This window comes from Moschus berezovskii, chromosome 6 (assembly GCF_049115385.1).
Source record: "Moschus berezovskii isolate FMDL1 chromosome 6, NW_MosBer_1.0, whole genome shotgun sequence".
In the NCBI taxonomy this organism is placed as follows: domain Eukaryota; kingdom Metazoa; phylum Chordata; class Mammalia; order Artiodactyla; family Moschidae; genus Moschus; species Moschus berezovskii.
This window is the reverse complement of record NC_142465.1, coordinates 86,792,467-86,818,658: the sequence shown is the minus strand read 5'-3', so window position 1 is coordinate 86,818,658 and position 26,192 is coordinate 86,792,467. Positions and strand designations below refer to the sequence as shown.

Below are 26,192 nucleotides of genomic sequence, written 5' to 3'. Positions count from 1 at the left end.
TCAGCAAATTTTAATCATATAAAATCATATTCTTTTTGATATTCGAAGTGTGTCCAAATTTTGGCCAGTAGGAGTCTAAGCTGATTCTTATATCCTTTTTTTTTACAATCCCATTAGCATTTGGAAATTTCCTTGCCTTCTGATACAAGATGGCCCAGGCTCCTTTTATAGTGTGTTTCATTTCTCAGACCTGTTCTCCAGAGCTCTGATACATTTTAGTGAACATTGATGTTTGGAGACCAAAATCTGAATGCTAGGACTTTTCAGTTGATTCTTTGGGTCATTTCTCAAGAAATAAATGATAATTAATGGTAGTTTTCATTTTTAACATCTTATTTTTTGTTTTCTTTTGCATTAGTTTCTAAAATGTTTATGTAGTCCCTTGTGCTGCTCTAAAATGTGTGTGCCTCTAGTGTTTAGCCTTTAACTCTGAAATGGACCCCAATTTGAGACAGTAGTCCCTATTATGTTAACGATGTATCCTGTTCCTAGTTTCCCTAGTATTTTTGGAATGATCTCCTTTGAATTTTTTAAAGTAATGAATTATATTTCTAGATTTTCAATTACTGAATCATTCCTGAGTCCTGATCAGTTTATGGTACATTATTCTTTTACTTTACCACTGACTGATTTGCTATTTTAAATATTTAGGACCATTTGTCTTTGTCTCATGTTGCTTTGGAAGAACATCGAAGCCCTGCTTCACTCACCAGGAACATGCCACATGCCAGTGCAGTTCCACGTGTGGCCTAGTAACTCCTAAGTTAGTACTGGAAACCCTTGTTTCTTGATGCACATAGATGTATCTTTCTCACATAGCAGTCACAGACAGTTTTTTTTTAAAATTAAACTTTTAAAATAGATTTACAGAGAGGTTTCAAGGATAGTACAGTTTGCTGTATGTCTTACCAAATATCTCCTGTTGTTAATATCTTATGTTACTTTGATACATTTGTTACAACTAATGAATGAATCACTATTGATACACTTTTAATTAAAAGTTCATACTTTATTCAGATTTCCTTAGTTTTTATCTAAGGTTCTTTTTTTTTTTTTCCAGAATCCCATCCAGGGTACCACATTGCATTAGTCATCTTGTCTCCTTAGGCTCTTCTTGACTGATTATTTCTCAGAATTTCTATGTTTTTGATGACTTTGACAGTTTTTAGAAGTACCAGTTATATATTTTGTGGAATGTCCTTCAGTTTCAGTTTGTTCGAATTTGTTTGATGTTTTTCTCATGGTTAGACTGTTCTGCCTTTTGGGGAAAAAAGCCTCAAGCAAAGTGGCATTCTCATAGTGTCAGAGCAAGGGTGTAGGTTGCTCACTTGATTTATCATTGGTGATGCAGCTAAGATCTTTCTCCACTTTAAAATTACTTTTTTTTTCTTCCTTTCCATAGTATACCCTTTAGAAGGAAGTCGCTCTGCGTAGCCCACATTTATGGAAGTCATACTCCACCACCTTGAGGGAGAAGGATCACACAGATTATTTGGAATTCTTCTGTGTGGGGAATTTGTCCGTTCTCCTCCATTTGTTTAATCGGTCATGTATTTATATCAGTGTGGACTCAGGGCTATTTATCTTGGATTTTGGTCCAGTAATACTTCATTGTGTTGCTCAAATTGTTTTGGTTTTGGCAGTTGGACACTTATTCACTTGGCCCCTCTGTTCCTTGGCCATGCCCCATCATTTGTATTTTAAACACATCTTCATTTTTTGACACCACAAAGTGCTCCTAATTCATTTGAGATACTCCTGTCCCATTCCTAGAATCAGCCCTTTGTCCAGAGATCCCTTACTAATGTACTTTTGATTCACCTATTCTGGGGAGTGACTGCCCACCTTTTAGAGGGGCTTTCCAGTACAAAAAGTTTCTTTTTGTACTCCATGTAATCTGTATTTTAAATTGGAAGACTCCAGTTTACTGCAAAAATACTGAAAATCTGTGCAACCATCTTTACATCGTATGCAAACAAATAGACAAACTTTAATTTTTAGAAATTTTTTCAGTGTTATAGCCATAACTAACTTGTAATTTTCTTTCTTTGAGTTTCAGTGTCAGGGTTATGAAATGAATTTTTGAAGCTTTTCAGCATTTAAAAAAAAAATTCCATAGGACAGTTTAAGTGTCTAGCAATATAATTATGTATTTAGAGATACTGAAAATATAAAAATTACAAAAGATTTATTATATACATTTTATGAAACACAGATTGACAAAGGAAAACAGGAGAAGAACTTAAAATTCTGCTTTGCTGATACCGTTCCATGGGTTAACAGAGTATCTATTATAGACTAATAATACCTCATACATTTTTAAGAACTTAATAAATGTTACTTCTTTTAATAATAATGATAACAACAAAACACTGTTTGAGTTCTGTGTTTTATGGTAAAATCTCTGAACCCAGAGAAACCTAGATTCTTTTTCTCTGGCCGTACCATGGGGCTTATGGGATCTTAGTTCCCCAACAGGAGATTGAACCTGGACCCACAGCAGTCGGTGGAGTCCACACCTCTGGACCGCCAGGGAATTTCCAGGAAACTTAGATTCTAATTCATGTTTTGGGGTTTGATTTTTGTGGGCCTTAGTCTTAAGTACTAGAGTATACATATAAGGTCCCTTATACATATAAGGTTCTAAATCTGCTGATTTTGTTTCACATAAAAATAATCAGTGCTTTATTTATTTATTTATTTATTTTTGAACAGAGGAAAATTTATGCGTCGAACCTGGACTGGTCACTTATGATAATATACATGTTACAATTCCATTCTCTCCAATCATTCCACCTTCACCCTCTCCCACAGAGTCCCAAAGACTGTTCTAAATGCCTATGTCTCTTTTGCAGTCTCTTATACAGGGTTCAGGTTACCATTTTTCTAAATTCCATATATATGCGTTAATATACGGTATTGATGTTCTTCTTTCTGGCTTACTTCACTCTGTATAATTGGCTCCAATTTCATCCACCTCATTAAAACTGATTCAAATGCATTCTTTTTGATGGCTGAGAAATACTCCATTGTGTATATGTACCAAAGCTTTCTTATCCATTCATCTGCAGATGGACATCTAGGTTGCTTCCATGTCCTGGCTATTATAAACAGTGCTGCAATGAACATTGGAGTACATGTGTCTCTATTTAAAGTATGCCCGCCGATACCACTTACTGTATCCTGTGGCCATCCCTGTCGATCTGCTTCTTGTCTCATGCCACCACAACACACCTTCCTCCATCCCTTATAGCCCCTGCCTGACTCCTGGCTGCTCTTCTGAACTATTTTCACTCCATCTGCTGATAGTTGAGGCTCAGAGGTAGTGTCCAGACTGGTATTGTGGTTCAAGGGTAGAAGCAGGTGAAACAGTGAGACTAAAATGTAGACCAGCATGATTTAATGCAATATTGTGAAGATAATCAACTACTGTAAAATATTTAGAGATGCTCAGATTTTTAAATTCAGGGGAGGAAAAGTTGGTATCATGTTTTGTGATAAAGTCATAGAAGTAGTTCAGAATTTAAAGTAACATATTTTTGTAGGATTTTACTTTAAAAGTGCTTTCTTCTATTTGATCTCACTGACTCCTGACAAAACTTCTGTGAATCCTTTCTGTTTTATAAATGAGGAAACAGACAGGAAGATCACCTGATTTGTTTAAAGTCACTTATCTGATAAGTAGACATCTAGACATGAAGTCCAGTTCTTGGCTTATGTGTTAATGCCATTGTTCTTTAACTAATTGCATATTCTTGTAAACAGAGAAAATACTTCACACATTTAGGCCTCTTTCAATGTATGTCATTCTAAGTGACACATTTGAAGATACACACCCATTACTGCAACCACCTCTGATTTGAAATGTCAACATTGTTTGGAGCATAATGTTAACAGGTTAATACTGACCCTTTAAAATATAGTAACTTGTAAAAAAATGTCTAAGGATTCTTTTGAATTTTGGAAAAAGAATGACAAATAAATGTCACTCAACTTCAAAGTGAGAGTTTTAGTCCAGGTTAAAGAGTACAATTTTGCAGTGCCTTTGTGTGCTAGTAGGTGGCGGGAGTGTACCACACAGCTGCTTCTGCAGTATTTATGAGTTTCTGGCATAAGACCCTATATAACTTTTGACCATTAAAATGTTAATGTGAACATGAGTTTTAAAGCAGTTATCACAGTAATGATCAGCATTGCTGCCAATTTTTGTTTTTGACTTTCTCACATAAGAAACTAGAAACACAAATTTTTTTAAATGGTAAATTTTAAAAATTATTGTTAAATATCTTGATTTTTTTAAAATGAGTTTTAAAAGGGAAAAATCACTACGTTCTCAGTAGCTGAATGTAAAATCTGTTTCTTTCTCTGTACTATGTCTTTATGTATGCATATATGCATATATTTTCATAATAATAATCACAATGTAGGTATAGTTTTGGTTTTCTTATAGGTAATTCTTCATAATGCTAGCAATCAGAGTCATCATAAAACTAATATTTTATCCCTCAGACTAATAAACTGATTGTTGATATAAATTCTTTTTAGAAGACTAGTAATTTCGCATTGCCTACACCATATGATCATCCTCTGGGATTAATATTTGTTATTATTCTTACTAACGGTCTTTGCATTCATATTTATTTATTTCCTATTTTCTCTAGTCCAAATTAAAAAAAATCCACTGTGCTTAAAAAAGAAACAACATATCCTCCCTTTTTAAAATGTGTGATTTCGTTTAGCTGATAATACGTTGCATGCTTTTTAGGTGCTAGGTCATTGCCAGGAACAAGACAGATATTGTTCTTACTCTCAGGGGTTTGTGGTCTAGTGGGAAAAATGGGAAAATAAATAAGCTCTTATGCTACAGTTGTCTTGAGAGAGATGCTGGGTTATTGAAGCTAGAAAGAAGAAATATGTGGGATTTCAAAATCTTATTTAGCCTTTTACTTCATATAGTTTTAATTCTTGCATATTCTTAATGCTGTCCATGGAAAGATAATCTTTCGTTTACCTCACTTGACTGTATTCTGCCTTGTAACCTGTTTTCCTGGATCAAGCCTGTTTATCTCTGGATAATACCTTTCAGCCAAGGCCATAATTCTCTGCAAATTAAAAAGTATGCTCATTTAGCCCAGCATTTCCCAAAATATGTTTTAAGGAAGACTAAGTTCGTGAATTATCCATTGAAAAGTTGAATAAATTAGAAAATTATTGCATTACCATCCAGCGTCTTGAAATTTCAGAATGCTCTTTCACATTTTGCTTTGTCTAAGAAATCCTGCCGTGAAGAACCCAATTTAATTCAGCATTTCCTGAATAGATTCAATAGAGAGAGCCTTTTTAAAGAAGTAAATTCTTTTTAGCAGCTTGCGGGACTAATATTATCATTTTGAGAGATGTTGAACGGAATCATTTCAAATATTTTGACCCTTCATGGTGCTGTATTCTGGCTTCCTTGAGATACTGCAGCTCTTAAAATAAATGCCCCTAAACTGTTGCAGTGGTACTCATACTTGCATGGTAGGAGTCCTTAAAGCCTATATGTTTCATCTGTTTATTTTTATTTTTTTATTAAAAGAATTTTTTTAGTCCATTTATTTTTAAAAACAGCTTTACTAACACTTATTGAGTTGAATTCTTCTAGTTACTGCTACTCATAAGTACTGTAATTTCATCCAAGAGACATATTGTTGATTCTTTTGGGAAAAGTACTTATGCCCAGAACTTTCAAAGAACTCCCAGTTTGCTCCCATTTTTTTTTTCCCCCTGTGAATAAGATCGGGCTTCATGATATTTGTGAATTGATAACTGTATACAAAGGAGTTTGGAAAGGTTTCTTTTTTAATGTTAGTATGAATAATATTGCCACTGTTTTTTCATTTAAAGTATATAATTTTTTTCAATTTTTTTTCATGTATTTTTAAGGTTAAACTTTCCAGTTTGAATTTAGATGATCATGCAAAGAAGAAACTTATTAAACTAGTGGGAGATCGATACTGCAAGAGCACAGATGTGCTTACCATCAAGACAGACAGGTAAAGAAAAGTTCAGTGTATTCATCACATGTTTATGTTTTACCGTTAACAACTATATAGAAGACTATTAAACCAAATATAGAATAAACAGTACAATTAAAGTCAACTGTCATGATATTTTTATTTTATATTGAAAGAAATTAGAAGTAATTACTTCCGTTTCTCTATTACTTTTGTAGCCTAAAAGCTAATGCCAGCTCATTCATGTAGAAGTTTATCTAATATTGGGCCATTAGTTCCGTTTTAAATATGACAGCATAAAAATATGGCATTGTGTAGTGTAGCTCATTTTTAAAAGAATCAGCTCTGGGGAGATCAGGATGAACTTCTAGATTACCATCTGTCTCTCTGTATTCTTTAAAGAAACACAGCAGATATGTTCCTGTCATTGCAGACTCTCAGCCCTGAGATCATGAAAGGCGCTTGGGTTAGACACAGTCATAGTAAAAATAGTGTAAAGCTATTATCATGTGTAAAAAACTTTTTTAGTAAAGAAAGTGAAGAGATCCTCTAAATAAAAGTAAAAATAGCATCAGTTTTCAATGCCCTCAAGTCATAAAGTGTATAGATAATTCTTATTCCAAGGACAGAATTTTCTTAAGGCAGATAGGGAATTCCTGAATATAAGTTATCCTTTGTATTTAGTATTTGTATACTTTGCAAATTATTCCGTATACTGAACTTTTAGCATTTTGACTTCTTTCCTCTCTCTGTCTTTTAAAGGTGCCCTTTAAAGAGACAGAATTATGATTATGCAATGTATCTACTAACAGTTTTATACCATGAATCTTGGGTAAGTGACTGTAGGATAAATGTTTAATAATTTTTTCATTGTAATTTGAGAGATCTTAGCCTTTCAAAACAGTCTGTGTATCCAGCACTCAGTTGAGAGTTTAATGAACTGCTATTTAAGGTAAGGACATGTAAAATGTGTTAAGGTAACTTCTACTTATATTGAAAGTGAGGATCTTGAAATATATTATGCAGTCCGTCTCAGGACCCTCAGAAATCAGATGACTAAAATGCCTTTAAAGTTCAGGTTCTGCTGCTGCTGCTGAGTCTCTTCAGTCGTGTCTGACTCTGTGTGACCCCATAGACAGCAGCCCACCAGGCTCCCCCGTCCCTGGGTTTCTCCAGGCAAGAACACTGGAGTGGGTTGGCTTAGGCTAAAAAAATACAAAATTTTTTATTTATTTTTTTATTTGTATGACTTTGGGTGAAAGTTATCAAAGTTATGGAAGGAAGATCACCATCTATATTACTTGAAACTACATAATTCATCCTGTTATTCAAGTAAACTACAAAACAAAGCTCTAAAACTTTATAGAAAGTATTAAATATTTATTAAAATTTTAGTTAATGTGTAGTCTTTCATGTGAACTTTTCACTGGTATACATTAGGGGCAATTAGGGCAATTAATTATTTAAACTATAAAAACAGTCTTGAATCTGAGTTTATTGAGTTGTGTAAGTATACACATAAGGAAGATTTTGCTGTGTGTGAGCATCAACTCGTTTAAAGTTGGTAACTAATATATTTAGGTAACTCACAGTTTTATATGTTTTTAAATTAAAATAATTTTAGATACGCACATAAATTTAATTTTTTGAAACCTGCCCAACATAGACATGGGACTTAATAGCATTTCATGTTAGGAACATTTGAAAGAATGGAAGTAGGTGGAGAAAGTCACTCTCTTTAGATGTTCAAAGGACTTCATATTGAAAAAAAGAGATCTGTTTTTCATGACTTTTAAGGATACAACAAAGTAAAAACGATAGTGATTTATTTACTGACTGAAAGCTCTGCACAGGATTCATCTGAAGATGAAGTGGACTGCTTTAATAGGTAGAAACTGTTTCATCCATTGGTTGCTTACTGTGGGTGTGGGTGTGGGTGTGTGGGTGTCACTCGGTTATGTTGAACTCTGCAAACTGTAGCCCACCAGGCTCCTCTGTCTGTGGGATTTTTCAGGCAAGAATATTGGAGTGGGTTGCCGTTCTCTTCTCCAGGAGTGGTTGCTTAGTGGGGATACAGTAAAAGGAGCATACTCTTCAGATGTTAGTTACATTAAATGGTCTTTGGAGTCTCCTTTCATCTCTGTGTAATTCTGTGAACATATACAGCTAATTTTATTGCAGATTCAGTTGATAATAAAACAGCACAAGAGGGTGAGTGAAAAATTTAAAAATAAAATAAAACTTTGTTGCAAGTTTAGTAAAAGGACAAAAAGTAACTGGTAGCTCTTTGCTTTTGAGCTGTTCTAATTACAGTTTATCTGCTTTTCTAGTTCCTGACTTCAGGAACATTATAATAGCAGTTAAATCTGTTTCCTGTCAACTGATTTTATAAATGCCTTTGGCTTGGGGTAATTAAGTTCCCTTTTGAACCAACAACACGGCTGAATTAGCTTCAGCACTATGGCTACCACTTAAAGAGTTAATACCAAACAATAAAAGCTGACCAGTTTTGAGTCTCTTATTTTGCTGGCAGTCTGTAAAATGAATTTGCCCCAAAGGAAATGACAGGCATAAATAAATTCAGTTAAAGTTGACTTACTGGATTCTTTCTGTGGTTCCATGACATAAAATCCAAACAAATTTGTATTCTGGATTCACGCAAGGAGCTTTTGATCTTAATGCTAATTACTTTGATGGCAGAATAACTACCCACATACAACTGTCCTAAACAGATATAATTAAATAATTCCTATATTAAACTTGGCTCTTGATTCTTTCTAAACAAGTACCATCAGTGAAGAAGCTTTAAGAGAATGCAGATGAGCCATGAAATTTTACAGAGCTGGTGGAACAGAATTTTTATTGAATAGAAACCCTTTTTTCCTTCACCAGCATGGAATTCATACTTGAAATTGATGTTCAGTTCAGTTCAGTTCAGTCGCTCAGTCGTGTCCGACTCTTTGCGACCCCATGAATCACAGCACGCCAGGCCTCCCTGTCCATCACCAACTCCCGGAGTTCACTCAAACTCATGTCCATCGAGTCGGTGATGCCATCCAGCCATCTCATTCTCTGTTGTCCCCTTCTCCTCCCACCCCCAATCCTTCCCAGCATCAGACTCTTTTCCAGTGAGTCAACTTGTCGCGTGAGGTGGCCAAAGTATTGGAGTTTCAGCTTTAGCATCAGTCCTTCCAATGAACACCCAGGATTGATCTCCTTTAGAATGGACTGGTTGGATCTCCTTGCAGTCCAAGGGACTCTCAAGAGTCTTCTCCAGCACCACAGTTCAAAAGCATCAATTCTTCGACGATCAACTTTCTTCACAGTCCAACTCTCACATCCATACATGACCACGGGAAAAACCATAGCCTTGACTAGATGGACCTTTGTTGGCAAAGTAATGTCACTGCTTTTTAATATACTATCTAGGTTGGTCATAACTTTCCTTCCAAGGAGTAAGTGTCTTTTAATTTCATGGCTGCAATCAGCATCCGCAGTGATTTTGGGGCCCAAAAAAAGTCTGACAGTGTTTCCACTGTTTCCCCATCTATTTTCCATGAAGTGATGGGACCAGATGCCATAATCTTGGTTTTCTGAATGTTGAGCTTCAATGAGCCAACCTTTTCACTCTCCTTTTTCACTTTCATCAAGAGGCTTTTTAGTTCGTCTTCACTTTCTGCCATAAGGGTGGTGTCATCTGCATATCTGATGTTATTGATATTTCTCCCAGCAGTCTTGATTCTAGCTTGTGCTTCTTCCAGCCCAGCGTTCCTCATGATGTACTCTGCATATAAGTTAAATAAGCAGGGTGACAATATACAACCTTGACATATTCCTTTTCCTATTTGGAACCAATCTGTTGTTCCATGTACAGTTCTGACTATTGCTTCCTGACCTGCATACAGGTTCCTCAGGAGGCAGGTCAGGTGGTCTTATATTCTCATCTCTTTCAGAATTTTCCTCAGTTTACTGTGATCCACACAGTCAAAGGCTTTGGCATAGTCAATGAAGCAGAAATAGATGTTTTTCTGGAACTCTCTTGCTTTCTCCATGATCCAGTGGATGTTGGCAATTTGATCTCTGGTGCCTCTGCCTTTTCTAAAACCTGCTTGAACATCTGTTACCACCTGGTATTTAATCAAATATTTAGAGAGCCCCTTTTAATCCATTCCTTTATTTTTAAGGCTAGTTTCACAGCATTTAATGCCTAAAAGCTAAGCTCCGTGGAGGTCACCTCTAAGTAGCATTGAGAGAAAGTAGTTGGTACTTTTATGTAACATGGTACCGAGACTTCTCCAAAAAGGTATCTGTCTAGACTTCAGTAAAAGGAAGTTACTGTTGTGTGCTATTCAAAACAGTTAACTGTATAGAAGTATCGAAGAACTTGTTGACCTAAAACAATAAAATGGGTTTATTCGGGAACAGCGCAGAATTGCAGTTTGGGAAATGTAATCTATGGTGAACCATAGGTAAGTCCAAGGGGCTTCCCAGGTGGTGGTAGTGATAAAGAACCCGCCTACCAGTGCAGGAGACTTAAGAGACATGGATTCAATCCCTGGGTTGGGAAGATCCCCTGGAGAAGGAAATGGCAACCCACTCCAGTAATCTTGCCTGGAGAATTCCATGGACAGAGGAGCCTGGTGGTTCATAGGGTCACAAAGAGTTGGACATGACTGAAGTGACTTCACGCACACATACACACACACGGGTAAGTCCAAAGACAAAGGGAGCATGCTTTTAAAGGGAAAAGGAGAGTTGAGAGGGGCTGTTCTAAATGAAAGTCCAAGGAAGGAAAGTAGGAGTTTAGGGTGGCGGTGACTTTTCATTTATGGAGGTGAGAGGTTTCTCATTGCCTGGACTCTTGCTGAGAAATTCTTCCTTTGAACTGTAAAGTTGTTGCACTTTCTGTTTGGGAGTACAGAGTGCTGCTTCCTGTGCAGCCTGTCAGTGAAGGTCACTGCATGCAAATAATGGAGTGTGAGAACTCCCTCTACAGGCCATTCCCGACTAATTTTAATTGAGGTTTTCTGTATTAATTTTTGTATTCAAAAAGCATAGACTTCAGGCACAGTCTTAGTAATGCTTCAAAGAATGATTATTGCATTCTAAGAAGGTGATGAGAAACAGAAATACGTTAAACCATTTATCCTTAAGCAGTTCAAAGAAGCAAAGAGACTTGTAGAAATTTGGGTTAATATTACACATTATTAGCATAGAAGTGAATTAAGTTTTAATCTTTGGAACCATTCATGTTTGGCTTTGAATCTCATTTCTTGTTACCTGACTCAGCGGGTAAAGAATCCATCTGCGATACAGGAGACTCGAGTTCAATTCCTGAGTTGGGAATATCCCTTGGAGGAGGGCACGGCAACCCACTCCAGTATTCTTGCCAGGAGAATCCCATGGACAAAAGGTGCCTGGTGGGTTACCGTTCATGGGGTTAAAAAGAGTCAGACACAGCTGAAGCAACTGAGCACACACTCACGAACCTGTTACATGTGTAGTCTTGGCCAGCCATTTAATGTCAGGCTCAGATTTCTTCGAGGGGCTTTTGGATGGATCAGGGAGAATTTATGTGAAATGTCTGGCGAATAGTGGGTGCTCATTAAATGGTGGCTATTAATATTGCTGTTAACTATTAAAATGAAGGAAGATGTATCTTAGAATTTCAGATTCATTCATTCCCAGTTTCTGTGTATAGCTCACATTTAACTTGACAAAGACTTTATACAGATGAAGTCAGATCTGTGTCCTATTGTATTTGAATATTTAGAACTTGTATCTGACTCACATTCTGACACAACTGATAATAATAAAAGCTTCCTAAATGTTAACTTTGTTGCATGTTGTTCTTTAGACCTTCCACAAGTGATTTGGTTAAGAGATGATTGAATGAAGCATTTTACAAAGTGACTTGCACAAAAGATAGACTAAAATACAGACAGAGGGGGAAAGAAAGTAAACACTTGCTCCAGAAAATGTAGAGATCTAAAACTAGATTGAAAGGGTTCTTGAATGATTTTGATACTTAATTACTTAAGGTTGCCTTTTAAAATTTGAATTTTGGACTGTCTTATTTGAACTGCATGATAGCCTTGTTGCCAGTCAGAAATATGTCTAGGTTTGTGACAAAGTGGTTCTGAAAAGTCACATAACAAAATGGATAAAAGGGATAATTTGACAGAGTGTATTTTTAAAGAGGACTTTATTGTAAGTATTTCTGGTAAAAATAATGAATCCTTTTGCAGAGTGATAATTGCCATTTAATCTGGTGGTTGATGAATTCATTGTGATCTTTCATGTGTTTTCACGTACATATACATTTCCAGGTTATATTAGAGAGAATGCTTGAACAGTATCTGTTTGCTTTTCCTAGCATTCATCAATGATTTTGTTCTTGTTTAAAAGTGGTGGGTATCAGTCAGATGATCAAAATGAATGAGCCTCTGCTTTTAAGTAGCTTTATTTCTGGAAAGATTTAGTGGTTAGTATAGTCTGTTTAAGGGAGGTTGGCACATAGCGCTGTGAGAAGTGCAGACAAAGATTAACTCTCCCTTGAAGCTTCACAGAAGTGGTGACTGGTTTTGGAAGATGAGTAGGAGTGTGCTGTGAAGTGGGTGAAGGACTCTCTAGGTCTGGTGGGTTTAGAGAGCAGGCAGAAGTTTGGTGTGGCCAGGGTGTATGACCAACAGGCAGAGGTAGGAGATGAGACTGAAAAATCATTCTGAGCCAGGCTGTGTGCAAGTCATAGGGCTTATTTAATGAGTGTAGGTTTGTATCCAGAGGGCAGTAATGACTGATGTAGTAGCATTGGTGAGGGTGGGGGCGGGCGAGACCCTTCCCAGGTAACTCGGTGGTAAAGAATCCACTTGCCAAGCAGGAGACGTGGGTTTACTCCCTGGGTCAGGAAGATCCCCTGGAGGAGGGCATGGCAACCGACTCCAGTATTCTTGCGTGGAGAATTCCATGGACAGAGGAGCCTGGTGGGCTACAGTACACGGGGTCAGAAAGAGTCAGACACAATTGAGTGTGAGCATGCACCGTAGCGTTTTACTTGATGTTTGAAAAGGCTCCTCTTTCACTGTTGTAGTGTTTATGAAAGAGTAAACCATTTTCATGGCAAATATTAAGCGTGCTTTCAGTAAAATGAACTGTTTATTATTGATGGGCACATCAATTAATGGTGCCCATCAATTTACTAGTTGCCTGTATGCTTAGTGTTGTTGGATATGGAGATTAATACCTAAGGAGAAAACACTCTCCTATTGAGGAATACTAGTGGAAGCAAGTTGGTTTAGTAATAAATACTGTAATATTTAGCAATATTATAAAAGTGTTATAAAGGTTATATAAATTACTGTTAATTTTTTATTTTTCTCTACTTATTTACTGTATATCCTTCAGGGCTTTGATGCTTGCCCAAGCAATATGTCAACTTCCACCACCGTACATAGTTAATAAACATTTTTTTCTTGTGGTGAGAAACCTTTAAGATCTACTCTCCTGGCAACTTTCAGGTCTTAACTGTGGTCACCAGCAGGCTGAACATTATATTCCTGTGATGTATTTATTTTATAACTGGAAGTTTGTACTTTTGGATCACCTTCAATCATTTTGCCCACCCTGAGCCTCTGGCGTCCAGCAGTTATTCTCTGCTTCTGTGAGATTTTTCTTGTTGTTGTTATTTTAGATTCCCACACATAAGTGAGATCTTACAGTATTTGTCTTTCTCTGACTTAATTTCTCTTAGCATAATGCCCATAGGGTTCATCCCTGTTGTCACAAATGGCAGAATTCCCTTCTTTTTATGGCTAAATGGTAGTCCATTGCATCTCTACACACCATTTACGGCTCAGATAGTAAAGAATCTGCCTGTAATGTAGGAAACCCAAGCTCAATCCAAGGAGAAGGAAATGGCAACTCACTCCAGTATTCTTGCCTGGAGAATCCCACGGACAGAGGAGCCTGGTGGGCTACAGTCCATGGGATTGCAAAGAGTTGGACAGGACTGAGCAACTGTGACTGACTGACTATTCTTTATCCTTCATCCATTCATGGACACTTAGGTTGTTTCCATGCCTTGGCTATTAAAATAATCCTGCAGTGAACAGGTGCAAATACCTTTTTGAGTTAGAGTTTTCATTTCCTTCAGCTAAATACCCAGAAGTGGAACTGTTAGATCATATGATAGTCTGTTTTTAGTTTTTTGAGGAATCTCCCTGCTGTTTTCCATAGTGACCACACCAGTTTACATTCTCACCTACACTTGTTATTGTCTCTTTGGTAATAGCCACTCTGACAGGTTCGTGAGGTGGTACCATTGATTAGTGACGTTAAGCACCTTTTCAGGTGCCTGTTGGCCATCTGTATGTCTCTCTGGGGAAAATGTCTGTTCAGATCCTCTGCCTATTTTTTAATCAGATTGTTTCTTTTTTTGCTGTTGGGTTGCATGAGTTCTTTATATATTTTGGCAATTAATTCTTTTCAGATATCTTTGTGCCTCTTATTTGTCTGACTACATTGCATAGACAGCAAGTTACGCTATCTTGTTGTCTTGAGTACAAGTTGTCTTAGTCCATGCTCCATGGATTGACAGCTATTGAAACATTGTGTATTTTTTTGGATATCCAAAAACAGACATTTGAAGTAGGTTTTCAGCTTAAAAAAGTGACAAAGTTACAAACAAATTCATTTTCAGTAATATAAAATGTAGCATACTTATTAGATGTTAGCAATAATTTTTTACTGGTATAACTTTTTAATGATATATTAATAAGATTGTTAATAATCAACAATCAATAATTATGCCCAAAGTTTAAGAAATGTCTTTGCAACAGTTTGAGGTACTTAATTTTCATGGATGTATGATTTGGGCTATATGTTGATCAGGTTTGTTTTTCATTTGACTGTGTTTTTTCCAAATATTTAAAGGAAACGTGTTCTAATTCTATATTATTTTAGAAGTTATCTACAAATCTTTGCTTCTGTGAGTTTTAAATCATGATGCTAATTTTGTATTTGACAATGTTCAGTTCAGTTCAGTTGCTCAGTCGTGTCTGACTCTTTGCGACCCCATGAATCACAGCACGCCAGGCCTCCCTGTCCATCACCAACTCCCGGAGTTCATTCAAACTCATGTCCATCGAGTCAGTGATGCCATCCAGCCATCTCACTCTCTGTCGTCCCCTTCTCCTCCCGCCCCCAATCTTTCCCAGCATCAGAGTCTTTTCCAGTGAGTCAACTCTTCACATGAGGTGGCCAAAGTATTGGAGTTTCAGCTTTAGCATCAGTCCTTCCAATGAACACCCAGGATTGATCTCCTTTAGAATGAACTGGTTGGATCTCCTTGCAGTCCAAGGGACAATGTTAATAGAATGTTAATTTATCTATTACAACCTCTTCATTATATAACCTTTATAATCTCTTCATTCCCCTGAGAAATTAAGACTTAAGGGAGAGATCAAGTATTTTGCCCAAGGCCACAGAGTTTGTGAACCCAAGAAACTGAGACTTTAACTGCAGCTTCAGAGTTTCACATTCTTTTCATGGTGTCATATTACTTAGTTTTATTCAACTTCCATGGTAAAATATTAGGAAACAAAAGAGTTGAAGTCAAACCTGAACTTTAGCTGCTCGTTCTTAAAACTTAACTTTTAATTGAAAATTTATCTGTCTCCATAACTGATTTTCAGCTGGGATTCTCATCAAACTCACCTGTCAAGCTTTTCTAAGTTACAGTCAAAATCTCCAGAGGACAGACCCAGATGTATTTTATTCTACAGGCTCTGTTGCTGAGCTCTTGATTGTGAATAATTTCCCCAGTCTGAATTTTGTTAATAAAGAAACTGATTAGAAGGTTTGATATATCTCTTCTAAGACAGTTTTTGGGGACTTCCAGGTGGTCCAGTGTTAAGACTTTGCCTTCCAATGCAGGAGATGTGGTTCAATCCGTGGTCAGGAAGCTAAGATCACAGGTGCCTTGTGGCCAAAAAACCAAAACAAGAAATAGAAGCAATATTGTAACAAACCCAATAGAGATTTTTAAAGTGATACTCTGGCCACCTGATGGTGAAGAACTGACTCATTTGAAAAGACCCTGATGCTGGGAAAGATTGAAGGCAGGAGGAGAAGGGGACAATAGAGGATGAGATGGTTGGATGACATCACCGACTCAATGGACATGAGTTTGAGTAAACTCTGGGAGTTGGTGATGGACAGGGAAGCCTGACATGCTGCAATCCATGGGTCGCAAAGAGTTGGACACGACTGAGCGACTGAACTGAACCACTTCATTGGGCTTCCCTCATGGCTCAAATGGTAAAGAATCTGGCCTGCAATTCAGGAGACCTGGGTTCAGTCTCTGAGTGGGGAAGATCCCCTGGAGAAGGGAATGGCAACCCACTCCAGTATTCTTGCCTGAGGAATTCCATGGACAGAGGTGCCTAGTAGGCTACAGTCCTTAGGGTCACAAAGAGTCAGACACAGACTAAGCGACCAACCACACACGCACCACGTCATTACCAGCTGCTCAGGAAATGTAGGTTGTATACCCTATAACTTAATGAACAGAATGTGTTCTTCCATAACTTTGCATGTACTGTTCTCTTTGCTCATAATACCTTTTCAAATTGATCAGCCTTGCTACTTCATCTGAGTCCTGTAGTAATCCTCACTTGTGACCTCTCTTAGATGTCTCCTCACTTCCTTTTCCCTGCCTGCTTCTGCCAGTTAGCCTTCCTTTCATTGTGTTTATGGTTGTTGCCTGTACGCGTGTCTGCCAAGCTCTGTTAGACTGTGCGGTCACTGAGGACAGGACCGTGTATTTCATTCATCTTTATATTCCCAGCATCTAGTACAGTGTCTGTCTGGCATATTAGCTTTCAGTACATTTTTTTAAAAACTGATGTGATTTGAATTGAATTCTTTGACATAACTCAGTTAAAAGTTTAGGTTTGGTAACTAAAATAGTTGTCAGTAACTTTTTAATCCATTACAGATATTTAACCTCTTCCTATTTTTTATGATTTTTTAGTAACTTGGATTTTTTTTTTTAATAGTAAAACTGTTTTCCGTTCTTTAGCACAATGCCTTACTTGTAATCATGAGAAGTGGAATATTACAGTGATTCATGTCTTAGGCAAAGGGAGTTATAAATAAGATGGTAGAAGGTGACATATTTGTGTGTTTAGTGAAACAGATGCTTCATTGCCTTCTGTTACATTGGAATTCACTGACCATTGCATGAAGTAGCTATTGTGTTTTTCTTTGTATTGAATTCCCGCTTACAATGAGAAGAAAGATGATAGATTGAAATTAAATTATTCTTTTGTGTTTTTTTACTGTGTTTCTATGTTCCTTGCAACATGTTCTACCACTGAGAAGCAGTATGATTTGAGACAGATTATTTAGCTGCTCTGGGCTTCAATTTCCCGTTCTGTAAAACAGATATGACTAATACTACCTCACAGGGTTGCTGTGAAAGTTAAATGAAGTAGTACATGTAAGGTGCTTTCTCATCCCATGCCACTTTCCTCACCTTGGCCTTCATTCAGCCCTGAACGTACTAAGCTCGTTTCTGCCTCCAGCCTTTATGGATACTCTTTCCTCTACTGGGATCACAGCCTTCATCTGACAGCTCCCACTCAGCTCAACAGTCCATATACTAGACTGGCAGTTCCAGGAAAGCACAGTGCCTGGGACAGTAGTTGTACAACAAATATGTACTGAGTGAGTGAATAATAGAGCTGACTGTGGACAACAGAACAGGATCATGTGGAATGGAGGTTGCTTCCTCTGGAAATGTAATCAGAGCAGGTTCCCTTGTAGTAGGCAAGGAAGAACAGAGACCATATATATGTATATGTATTGTATACATACCTAAGTCAGATGGTGAAATGGTAAATGTTTAGTACTTGAGGTATTAAAATTGAAGTCTGCAGACTAATCAGACTCTGCCTAAATGATGATCAGTTTGAGCTTACATTGGTTATTTTTAAGTGCCCTCCCCCAACAGTTTGAATATTTGTTGTTTATGCTTTAAAACTAATACATGCCAACTACTCTTCAAAAAAAAAAGAAATTCTTTGCAATTGCCCACTTCAATCCTGGGTGTAATTTCAGAAGCAATAAAAATTTGGCAGTGAATTACAGCTCAGGGTACAAAATTATATATGAAACGTAATCATAGCTTTGCTTTTAAAAATGAATTTAGAAGGACATGCACCAGCTATCAACAGTATTGATTGATTTTCTTCAAATGTCTGAAGTGTTTAGTAATTTGCATGACAGATACTATGTGTGAAAGACCTGTGCTGTGCTTAGTCGCTCAGTCGTGTCCCACTCTTTGAGACCCCATGGACTGTAGGCCACCAGTCTCCTCAATCCCTAGGGATTCTCCAGGCAAGAATACTGGAGTGGGTTGCCATGCCTTCCTCCAGGGAGTCTTCCCAACCCAGGGATCGAATCCATGTCTCCTGCATTGCATGAGGATTCTTTACCATATGATGTCATCCATCAGAAAGAATTGCCTCTTTTTTTCTCTTAGGCAGAGATGATCACTGGCTTATCATTTTAATCCAATCATAATTGAGCTGGAGCAGGGCTGGGTTACAGTTTTTTAAGATTTTGTTCACCTTTGTCTCTTTCTCAGGCATTTTGTTTAGGAACTTGGTGAATCTGCTTCCACATCTCAAAGCCTGCTTAAGAGTCACTTGTGCCTTTGAGAAGTTTTGAGCTTAACTTGATAACCTCTAGCCCTTGCAGCAGAATCTAGCAGATGTCTTGAGAGGGAGACTGGTTGTGTGTTTGAAACAGGGCTTCCCTCTAGTAGGACTTTGCCTCCTAACCACTACAAGATTACAAGAGATTTGCTTTTTAGAAGCCTGATTCAGCCTCCCCAGTTTTCCAGAAGTAGTCCCAGAACTAAAACTAGTCATGTTTGGGACTCTTCAATTCCAGTCTGTCACACAAACCCTGGATGACAGCTCAAAACCTCATTTCTTTTCTCTTTTCCCAAGTAGAGTCCTTCCACATGGGCCAGGTGTCAGTCTCATACAGAATTGGAAAATGGTCTCAGGGAAGAAAATGGGTAGGGGTTTTCAGAAGTATCCTTCCATATCCTTGCAGCCTGGAATTCACATTCCTCTAGTCGTTATTGATTATGGAACTCTCTGGTATCTTTACTGCCTGTCTTTTTTTCCGGTTGAAGCCAAAGCAGAGGCAGGCTGTGACCTGTTACATCCTATTTGAAAGTAGAAATCATAATGTAAAATTAAAAAAAAAAAATGGAGTTTTTTTCCCCTCAAGGATTTTATATCTATACCTCTTTAAGTGAAAAATATTCTGAAGTGACAAGCATTATGTAAAATATTATTGCTTTTTTATCATTTACAAAGACTAGAAGATTAGTTTGGAACTGCTTTTTTGTTTTTCTTCATTTTCAGGATATTTTATTAAGGAGACATTTTACAAAGGTTCAGTAACAAAAACGAGTAAGGGTGCCCTTCTCAAGGGTGGCGAGAGTAGGGTGCCATCACACCCCATATATGAAGGGGGAAGAGGGAAGTGCTGCGAGCTGTGGGGGATGGGCCACCTGACGGGGCTGGGGGGCGTGGTCTCCGTAAGGGGGAGAGTTGGGAAGATAGCTGTGACCTCACTCCTTCATTCTCTAGGTCTCCTGCTGGTTCCTCCCATTAGCCAAACCCAGCCAGGAGCCAGAATTCAAGGGATTCCAGGCAGGGGTCCATTGGGATTACTTTCTTTTTTCTTAATTTAGTAATTTTTGGCTGTGCTGCATCTTCATTGCTGCGTGTGGGCATTCTCTCGTTGCGGTGTGTGGTCTTCTCATTGTCGTGGCTTCTCTTGTTGCCAGAGCACAGGCAACACAGAGTGTGAGCTCAGTAGTTGTGGCTCGCCAGCTTAGTTGTACCATGGCATTTAGGGTTTTTCTAGAAGCTTTGGAAATCACTAGTCTTTTCATGACTTATTGGGTGGCAAAATGAGATCTGAATGGATGAGAAGCTGTTTATAGCCTTTGTTTATCCCATTTAATGTGAATATTCATGCCTGTTTGCTAGAAAAGTAGTAATCTGTTTGATTAGGGGTTGCCACTGTCACCTTCTTTGGAGCGGTTACATAATTTATGGTATATGTGCCACTCTGAACCATTCCCAGGTGACTGTAACCCTATGTTTAACTTTTGTAATATTTAGTTTTCTTATCTGTAGAGATGTTAAAATCTAATCTAGTAGGTCTTAATACAAATTATGTTAATTACTATACACATGTAAGTATTGAAGTACCGGGTATATAGTAAGTATTCAAATTTGGGAGATTGTTAGTATTATTATCTTGGAAGTTATATTGAGCTGGGCAGAGTTTCTATCCTGAAGCTAGAATATATGGGAAAACAAGAGTTTTGTTAACCTTGCAGCTAACAGTGACTATTTCGAACAGCAGTACGTGTGTGCATGCTGAGTTGCTTTAATTGTGCCCGACTCTCTGCAAGCCTATGGACTGTAGCCTGCCAGTCTCCTCTGTCCATGAGATTCTCCAGGCAAGAATACTGGAGCAGGTTGCCATTTCCTACTTCAGGAGATCTTCATATCCCAAAGATCGAACCCAGATCTCTTATGTCTCCTGCATTGACAGGCAGGTTCTTTATCACTAGAGCCACCTGGGAATCTCAGTGTTTTTCATGTCACTGCACACATAGAAAATTCTCTCCTGAGATAAATGAAGGAGGGGGATGCTTGTGGGTGTCCCTGCTACTCCAGGCTCACTGGGCACTTTGAGTGCCTAGGAATTAATATCATGGCACAACTGTAAACACATCTTATAAACCAATGTAGAATTGTATATACCAAATATAAGGGGAAGATTAAAAATGTTGGAAATTGTTAGTGGGCTTAATGTAGTTAGCTCCTCTGTTTAAGCGCCTGCTGCTAAGTCACTTCAATCGTGTCCGACTCTGTGTGACCCCATAGATGGAAGTCCACCAGGCTCCCCTGTCCCTGGGATTCTCCAGGCAAGAACACTGGAGTGGGTTGCCATTTCCTTCTCCAATGTGTGAAAGTGAAAAGTGAAAGTGAAGTCGCTCAGTCGTGTCCGACCCCTGACCCCTAGCGACCCCATGGACTGCAGCCCACCAGGCTCCTCCATCCATGGGATTTTCCAGGCAAGAGTACTAGAGTGGCTTGCCATTGCCTTCTCCGGTTTAAGCACCTATTTCAAGTCAATTAAGAAAATCCAGATAAACCTAGGTGAAACAATTTTTTAAACAGTTAAGTTTCTTAATTGCTTACTTTCTAACAGTTCAGAATGAGATAGAGTGACTGTTTTACTTAATGCTTTATAAAAGGTGTTCGTTGAGCTCAGTTTATTTCACTTGTAAGTTAGAATTATGAAGAAACTCTGACACTGTCTTGAACATTTAAAGCATTGGCAAGAGTAGATAGACCCAGTAATGTATTTAATTTAGGGCCTTTACTTTGTTAAGGGGCTGACATTTATTCCTCTCTCATATATTACAGTGAAAGCTAGGCAGGATAGTGTCATTTTGTCAATTATATTTTTTTAAATGTACAGACTTAGAGTTTGGCTGTTAGAAGTCATTTGCAACAAAGTTGTGGGGACAGGGCACAAGAAGAAGTTATTTCATATTCTCCCTGCCCCTCTGCCAAGCCTAAAACATCCCTTACCAGGCAGTAGGGGGCACAGAGTTGATTCTCAGCTGGATAAGATGTTTCTAGAACTTAAGTTGGAACATTGTCCTCAGCCATAGATTCAGCATAAGGTGGGGCAGACACAGGGGAGCTGCAAGCACAGAGACCCCGCTTCGGCTGAGGAATTTGGGAGCTGAGGAAACACTCTGTGTCTCTTTGTTTCTCTTGAAGAAGAGAGTCCACAGTTTGAAGGATTAAAGGAGGGTTTCTTCTTCTTGTGGGTCTCTGTGGTGGGGGAGCTTCTTCCCGGGGCTTTAGTGATCCAAGTGGGGTTTGCTGAGTCAGTGGCATCCCCAGTGGCTTGTTTGCCTTTGGCGGGGCTCCTCTGCATCCTTTGAGGGATGACAGATTGCTCTGCTTTTCTCTTCTCGGGAGCTCTTGGGGCGGGAGTGGGGATGGGAGAGTGGCATGGCTGGAAACTGCCTCCTTCTTGCTAAAACTCATTTGGTTCCGAGGCGCCTTGGAGCTCTTGTCTGCTCAAGCTGTGGTCTATTTCAAGAGGAAGTTTCAAAGTTAGAATGTGATTTCTGACAGCCTTACAAACCTGCCTTCACTTTTAATACTTTAAAGACTATAATTTGGGGGGTTTACCACCTTCAAATGTTGTAAGACTAGTGGCTCATTCCATAATAGCCTGTGGCTCACAATACTGTTATGTGTTAATTTGGAAAGAATGTGGCTGGTATTCAGCACGTCTCTGAACCAGGGTGTATTACATATGAGCTGTGTTGCTTGATTTTTTTTTTCACAGAATGTTACATCTTCATATAAGTAATAAATCTGAATTATATTAATCTACAGTGTTCCCTAAAATAACACGGTAATACTTTCTGTAAGAAAAAATAAGTAGTATTGAAAACTATTTCCATTTTAGGAACAGAAAGTAACGATAATAACAAAACAAAATTCCAGAATATATAGTCATTATAACTAAAAATCATACAAACTTTATATTTTAATTTTTATTATAATAATTGGTCTTCCCCTTGTCGTCCCCACAGGCATGTTACAAAGATAAATACAGTCTCCTTTCAGCTCTCATAGTTTTAACCTCAAAAATGTTTGCTGTGTTAGAGTTTAGAAAGCTACAAGGAGTGAGTTTTCTGTGTCTTTTGGGAAGTAGTCTTGCTTTGTAAGTGCCATTTATAGGGAAGATAAAGTATAAATTCTGTGGATAGAATTAGTGAGTGGTAACGAAGTATTCATGTAATAAGAGTGTGCAGCCCACAGCTGTTGGTGCAGGTAGGCAGCTGTGCTGGATAAGGGAGGTGAATCAAAGTGAACATGCAAAATGTTGAGCAGACTTTGAGTAATAATTCTCAAAATCAAAGATTTTTTTTTTTTTCTTTTCAGAAAACTGAAGAGTGGGAGAAAAAGAAGACTGAAGCAGATATGGAAGAGTATGTATGGAAAGATAGCTCCTCAGAAAAAAACATTCTGGAAACCCTTTTCCAAATTAAAGCTGCTGAGAAAAATCCAGAATTAAGTAAAGAAGAGCTCCTTAGTACTAAAGAAGTTGAAGATTACAAAAATTCTGTTGTTAGTCTTAAGAATGAGGGGGATAATGAAAATACCCTTTCTCAGTACAAAGAATCAGTGAAGAGACTATTACATTTGACGTGAATTATATAGAAAAATTTCCTTGATTTACTAATTTTATGATACATATGTAATCATTAATTTGATATAAAGTTGAAAATGTTTTTTTAAAAAAAGCCATTGTTTTACTGCATTAGAGTTAAAATCATTCCTTTCATCCTAAGATACAGGGCAATGATTATTCAAAAGTTTTCTTATATACTGGGGCAGTCAGACTAATTTGATTCTGATTTCTTCTGGTCCTAAAGTGTTTGAATTTTATTTCTACCATCACCCCTTTAGTATTCATATATATATATATACACACACACACACACACACAATATTGTTCATCACCTGCTCTATTTCTTTCCCTACAAATCAGTACTTACTGGTTGCTTTTGAATGGTGATTTTGGTCATTTAGGAAGTTCGGCTCAGAACCCTGTCCACTGACTGCAGTTTAGGGTTTTGTCTACATAACTGCTACCTGCCTAGTGAGGTTTTTGCAGATGCTGATTCTGATTAGAAACAGGTTATTGGCAGTATTTTCTAACCTAAGAAGTTTGTTCCATCACTCTGTTCTGGGATTTTTTTATGTTGATTCTGTTTAGCATCCTGTTTCCATTTTCTTTGGCTTATTTCTTCAAGCCCAAACTTGCAGAAAAGTGGAAGTGGAGGTTGACCGATATTCACCTCTCTGGAAGCCCCAGCTAGAATTTCCACAGCTCAGGAAAGATAAGATACAAAGACCGTAAATTTAATTGGAATAAATGACAGTGATCACTGCCCTAAGAAACATTTCATTCCATTTAGCTGTCAATTGACTACTTTTAAGTATATCTGTGAGTCATTTCTTACCACTTCTAAAGTTGTCAACAAGTAATTTAAAATTGAAATAAAGGAATTGTGGAGGTTGTTATTTGCTTAAAACTTATTTCGCTTAACAGAATTTGAGAATATAACATGTTAAAAGGAATTTCAGAACAGTTTCTCAAAAGATGTATGTAAATTGAAGGTACGATTTGGTATTAGCAAGACCAAGAGTCCATAGGTTATGAAGGATAACAGTAGAGCTTCAAGTTCCATCCTCCATTGGATGGAGATAGCTAATAAAAAACAAAATAGATAAACTGAACTTCTTGATCTGTTTTAAAGCATATGTAAATGTATCGAAATGTTACATTTCTTAGAGACTCAAAAGAGTTAAGGAAAACTCAGATGCTGAAACAGGATTGAAGAAGGAAACATGACAACAGCAGAAGCTCAGGAGAGGTGGTTATTTGGAAACGTGAAGAGGTGGCGATTAGGGTCCTCCGTCCTGGAGTAATAGTACAGTGCAGATGGACGCAGCCGGAGTAGTGATGTGTAAGAAAGAATTTGACTTTCCCAAAGAGAGAGAGTTGGACTGTGAAGAAAGCTGATTGCCGAAGAATTGATGCTTTTGAACTGTGGTGCTGGAGAAGACTCTTGAGAGTCCCTTGTACTGCAAGGAGATCCAACCAGTCCATTCTAAAGGAGATCAGTCCTGGGTGTTCATTGGAAGGACTGATGCTAAAGCTGAAACTCCAATACTTTGGCCCCCTCATGCGACAAGTTGACTCACTGGAAAAGACTCTGATGCTGGGAGGGATTGCGGGCAGGAGGAGAAGGGGACGACAGAGAATGAGATGGCTGGATGGCATCACCGACTCAATGGACATGAGTTTGAGTGAACTCTGGGAGTTGGTGATGGACAGGGAGACCTGGCGTGCTGTGATTCATGGGGTTGCAAAGAGTCGGACACGACTGAACGACTGAACTGAACTGAAAGAGATTCTGGCCTCTTCTGTCACCTTCTGGGAGGTAGTCTGTCATAGCTCATGGAAATGTCTTTGTTTAGGGCAGGAATTGGTCACAATGGATTTTAGAGTGGGGCTAGCTACACCTGATAGTCTTATGCATGCTGGAAAAACCAACCATGTGTTTTAGGGTTGGGGGTGCTTTGAGTCTCTCAGCAAATCAGTCCACCTACCAGCTGAGATCAACTGCCCAGGTAATTGATCAGTCAGGCGTATCTGTGTAACAGAGCTTCGACAAAAATGTAGACCACTGAGACTCCAGTAAGCTTCACTGGTTGACAATACTCTGGACGTATCGTCACACACTGGTGCTGGGAGAGTCATGCATCCTGCTTCCACGGGGAGAAGACAATGTGACAAAAAGTCGTGAGTGTGGAACCCCCTTGAAATTCATCCTAGGTACTTCTTGCCTTGGCTGATGTTAATCCATATCCTTTCCCTATAATAAACTGTGGCTTCCCTGGTGGCTCAGATGGTAAAGAATCTGCCTGTAATGCAGAAGACCTGGGTTTGATCCCTGGGTTGGAAAGATCCTCTGGAGAAGGAAATGGCAACCAATTCCAGCATTCTTGCCTGGAGAATCCCATGCACAGAGGAAGCTGGCAGGCTTCCATGGGGTCGCAAAGAGACAGGACTGAGCACTTAACACTTTTGCACTTTTTAAACCATAAGTATAACAGCTTTCATTGAGTTCTGTAAGTTCCTCTAATGAAGTACGGAACCTGAGAGTGGTTTTGGGACTTGCCATCCCCCAAACTTATAGTTGGTGTCACAAGTAAGGGAGGTCTTGTAGAAGACTGTGCCCTTTTAACCTTTGCAGTTTGACTAACTGAGCAACTGACTTGAAGACTCTTAGGCTGTGGCATTGACATCTAATGGCAATATCATAGGGCTGTAAGATTAACACTACAAAACTGCTGTCATTATATTGTTAGCAATAATTAAGCAGCACTATTTGTCATTATTTAGATTCTTGCCCTTTAAGCTATTAATTGATCTAATATCACAATGAACATAATGCATATCCTTCTAATGAGGTTTCTAAGGGACACTTTT

At 38.2% G+C, this 26,192-nt stretch overlaps 1 protein-coding gene across 2 annotated transcripts in view; it reads left to right on the top strand.

Moving 5' to 3' along the window:
* Positions 1 to 26,192, top strand: part of MRPS35 (mitochondrial ribosomal protein S35) — a 46,383-nt gene extending 20,191 nt beyond the window's left edge. The window contains exons 5-7 of one of the 2 annotated variants that reach the window (XM_055395657.2): positions 5,926 to 6,035; positions 6,759 to 6,828; positions 23,072 to 26,192. In XM_055395657.2, the coding sequence (XP_055251632.2) occupies positions 5,926 to 6,035; positions 6,759 to 6,828; positions 23,072 to 23,341 (450 nt within the window). In that variant the 3' untranslated portion in view covers positions 23,342 to 26,192. The remainder of the gene's footprint in view (positions 1 to 5,925; positions 6,036 to 6,758; positions 6,829 to 23,071) is intronic. The other variant, XM_055395656.2, reaches the window with a different exon arrangement.